This window comes from Plecotus auritus (genome assembly GCF_963455305.1).
Source record: "Plecotus auritus genome assembly, chromosome: 1".
NCBI lineage: Eukaryota > Metazoa > Chordata > Mammalia > Chiroptera > Vespertilionidae > Plecotus > Plecotus auritus.
This window is the reverse complement of record NC_137770.1, coordinates 195,687,585-195,691,667: the sequence shown is the minus strand read 5'-3', so window position 1 is coordinate 195,691,667 and position 4,083 is coordinate 195,687,585. Positions and strand designations below refer to the sequence as shown.

The 4,083-nt window shown below is 43.1% G+C and overlaps 1 protein-coding gene across 1 annotated transcript; it reads right to left on the bottom strand.

The window, feature by feature from the left end:
- Window positions 1–2,038: 2,038 nt before the first annotated feature.
- On the bottom strand, window positions 2,039–3,697 carry GK2 (glycerol kinase 2; the record flags this gene model as incomplete). The annotated part of the gene is made up of 1 exon (XM_080649681.1): window positions 2,039–3,697. One exon carries the CDS (start codon window positions 3,695–3,697, stop codon window positions 2,039–2,041), a length of 1,659 nt encoding a protein of 552 aa, XP_080505807.1.
- Window positions 3,698–4,083: the final 386 nt, after the last annotated feature.

The window sequence follows — 4,083 nt, the reverse complement described above, 5'->3', positions numbered from 1 at the left end:
CCTATAACCTTTTGGAGTATGGGATGTTGCTTCTACTAACTGAGCCAGCTGGCCAGGGCCCTCCTGCTGTTTTTTCTTTTCCTACCCTCCTTTTTCTTTTTTATCTCCTTTCTGCCTTATTTTGGATCAACTGAATATTTTTATGTTTGCAGCCTATGTATTTAATTTACTTATTATATTTTGTTTTGTTATTTTATAATGTACTCATCTTCAATTATCAGTGTAATTTAAAATGTTATATTGCTTCTCATATAGTATATGAACTTTATATTATACTTCCATTTATATACTTTCAACTTTCTTGTTTTTGTTTTTTTACATATGTTTAAACTTCAAACTTTTGTTTGAATAGTCAGTTCTTCTTTTTCTACTTGATAATAATTTTTACTGTAATATTCCAATTTTTCAGCATATACCCACCTAAGTCAATTAAATAAAAAGGTATAATAAAAGTAATTTAGTTGAAATCATAATATACTTTTTAAAAAATAACAACATAAAAGTTAAAATGTAAACATTGCCTCTTTAATAAGAAGTTTCTCCTGGTAAGTAATATGCATACACATTGCCCCAAATATATATATCTCCTCTCTAATAAAAGAGTAATATGCAAATTGACCATCACTCCAACACACAAGATGGCTGCCCTCATGTGGTCAAAGATGGCTGCCCCATGTGGACACAAGGTGGCCACCACAAGATGGCCATCAGGGGAGGACAGTTGGGAGGGACCAGGCCTACAAGGGAGGGCAGTTGTGGGCAATCAGGCCAGCAGGGGAGGGCAGTTGGGAGGGACCAGGCCTGTAAGGGAAGGCAGTTGGGGGTGATCAAGCCTGCAGGGGAGGGCAGTTAGCAGTGACCAGGCTGGTAGAGGAGGGAAGTTGGTAGCAACTGGGCCTGCAGGAAAGGGCAGTTGGGGGGGGCACCAGGCCTGCAGGGGAGAGAAGTTGGGGGGATGACCAGGCCTGCAGGGGAGGGCAGTTAGGGGTGACCAGGCCTTCAGGGGAGGACAATTAGGGGTGACCAGGCCTGCAGGAGAGGGCAGTTAGGAGCAATCAGGCTGGCAGGGGAGCAGTTAGGCATCAATCAAGCTGGCAGGGGAGTGGTTAGGGGCAATCAGGAGGGCAGGCAGGCAAGCAGTTGGGAGCCAGCAGTCCTGGATTGTGAGAGGGATCCCAGATTGGGAGAGGGTGCAGGCTGGGCTGAGGGACACACCCCCGCCCCATGCACAAATTTTGTGCATCGGGCCTCTAATATATATACATATATATATATATATATATATATACACACACACATATATATGTGTATATATATATATATATATATATACACACACACAAATGTTTACACTAAAATATTTATGTATGTAGCAGTCCACTTAAGACTACTCTTTGTATAAGCTTATTTTATAAATAGGCTACTCTAATCAGTGCAAGTAGTGAGACTATATAAAATGTCTGAAGAATTTTAATTTGGCAAATATTTTCCAGGAAAATGTCTAATCTATGAAAATACTAAATTTCTATTGTAAGAATTTATGTTTCCACTAAACATTCAGTAAAGATAATGTAGTTTCCTTACTATGCACAACTTTTGGTGTCTACTAAAAACAACAACAAATCCCTGAGTTTGGGGAAGTTGATTATATCTCTTAATCAAGTGTGTGTAGCACAAATAACCAAATCCTGCTCCATAGTGTTAGAAAATGTCTGATGAGTTCAGGAAGAATATTAAAAAAAAAAATCTGAATAGTCTTTATTCTAGAAGGCATGGAGCAGAATTTTATGACAATGGAGAGGGTTAACCCCCAACGTGGCTGGCCCAACCTTAACTGTCAACATTAAAAAACACACCAAATATTTCTATAGTGATTTTTGCTGTAATTTATTTACTTCAAGTCACAGGTCTACTGTAGGGTTCTCATAAGTCATGTAGCAAGTGGTTTACAAATAAGCACAGTCTGTGATGGTGTCATCAAACTAAGAGATAGAATTGCGAATTCTTTCCTTATCTGAAAGGCTCATGTGTGGTATTATTATGGCATACCAGAGATGTACCTTGCTCCAATTAGCATCAGCAGGCTACTCACTATGAAAAAGCCCAAGGGCAGACTAGAGAAGGCAGGGGAAACAGTGTTTTCAGGAGTCTGAGTTGTAATCCAACCCATTGACTTCATCGTAGCTTTCTTCCAGGTCGAATAACGACTTTCGCTTTCCATGGGATTGATCTGTGGCTCAATCCGTTCCATCAGGACGGCTGACAAATCGTCGGGTTTAAGACTCCAAATGCCCACCCCTTCTGCAGCTCCCGCTGCCATGGCGGCTCCCAGTGCGGTTATGTCAGCTACAGTGGGCTTGATTACTGGTATCTTCAGAATGTCTGCTTGTAGTTGCATAAGAATTTTGTTTTTGGTCATTTTTCCATCCACCTGCAATTGGCTGAGTGGAATTCCACAGTCGCGGTTCATGGCATCCAAAATCTCTCGGGTTTGGAAACAAACAGCTTCTAATGCAGCAAAAGCAATATGACTTTTATTGGTGAACTGAGTGAGCCCACAGATGATCCCTCTTGCACTGGGATCCCAATAAGGTGCATATAACCCTGAAAAGGCTGGGATGAAGTAGCAGCCATAAGAAGTACCTGCTTCTCTAGCAAGTTCTTCAATTTCTTCTGAGGTCTCAATAATTCCAAGATTGTCTTTCAGCCAGCGAATAACCTCACCGGCTATAGCAACCGAACCTTCCAATGCATAACATACTGGCTTGTCTTTGCCTAATTTGTAAGCCACTGTGGTCACAAGGCCATGGTCAGAAAACACACACTTACGGCCGGTGTTACACAGTAAGAAACAACCTGCTCCATACGTGTTTTTGGCTTGCCCTTCCTGGAAGCACATCTGTCCCACCAATGCAGCAGACTGGTCCCCCAAACACCCAGATATGGGCACACCTTCTAAGGACCCAGCTTTCATTTGGCCATAGATCTCAGAAGAACTGCAGACATTTGGAAGAATGCTCATTGGAATTTCAAAAAAGGCACAGAGCTCTTTATCCCATTCCAAAGAATGAATGTTGAAAAGCATCGTCCTGCTTGCATTTGTCACATCTGTACAGTGGACACCTCCCTCTGTGCCTCCGGTCAGGTTCCAGATGAGCCAGGAATCCATGGTCCCAAAGAGAGCTCTCCCTTCTTCAACAGCCTTTTGAACGGTTTCCACATTGTCAAGCAGCCAACGAAGTTTCACGGCGCTGAAGTAAGTGCTAAGGGGAAGGCCTGTCTTAGACTTGACAAAGTTATTATTTCCTGGAATTTTTTTACTAAGTTTCTCCACGGTAGACTGGGTTCTTAGATCAAGCCAAGCGATAGCATTGTAGAGCGGCTCTCCCGTCAGCTTGTCCCAGACTAGAGTGGTTTCCCTCTGATTGCTGATGCCGATCGCTTTTATGTTGGAAATATCAATATTCAGTTCGCTAAGTTGCTCACACGTTTTCTCTATAGACTCATAGACAGACTGAATAATTTCCTTCGGGTCCTGTTCTACCCATTCTTCTTTTGGAAGCTCTTGTGATATTTTCACTTGATGTTGACCAAGTAGCTCCGCTGTTTTGGGATTGAAAACCAGAAAACGAGAGGAGTTTGTCTCCTGGACCACTCCCCCAACCAAGGACTCCGCAACCGACTTTGGGGCTGCCATGAAAGCAGTCGGTAGGCTCAGCCGCGCCGTTTCCAGGTGATAAGGGGTGGGGGGTGGAGCGGGGGGGGGGGGGGGGGGGGACGCGGTGACTCCAGAGTCTAAGGCGCAGGCGCAGCACCTACCTGGGCTGCACCTGCAGCAGCTCGAGGGAGGCAGCCGTTGTCCTTTAACTGGTGCTACATCTCACCCCACCCCCACTCCCACCTACTCAGTCATCTTTTAAGGAAGTTTTAGTTGTTTTAAAAATCATATATTTACCCACGTAATTACTATTACCAGTGCTTTCCATTCTACAATGTGGATGCATTTTTCTGATATTTTCTTCCTGTTTATAGGATTTCCTTCAACATTTCTTGTAGTGCACGTATGCTGAAAATGAATTATTT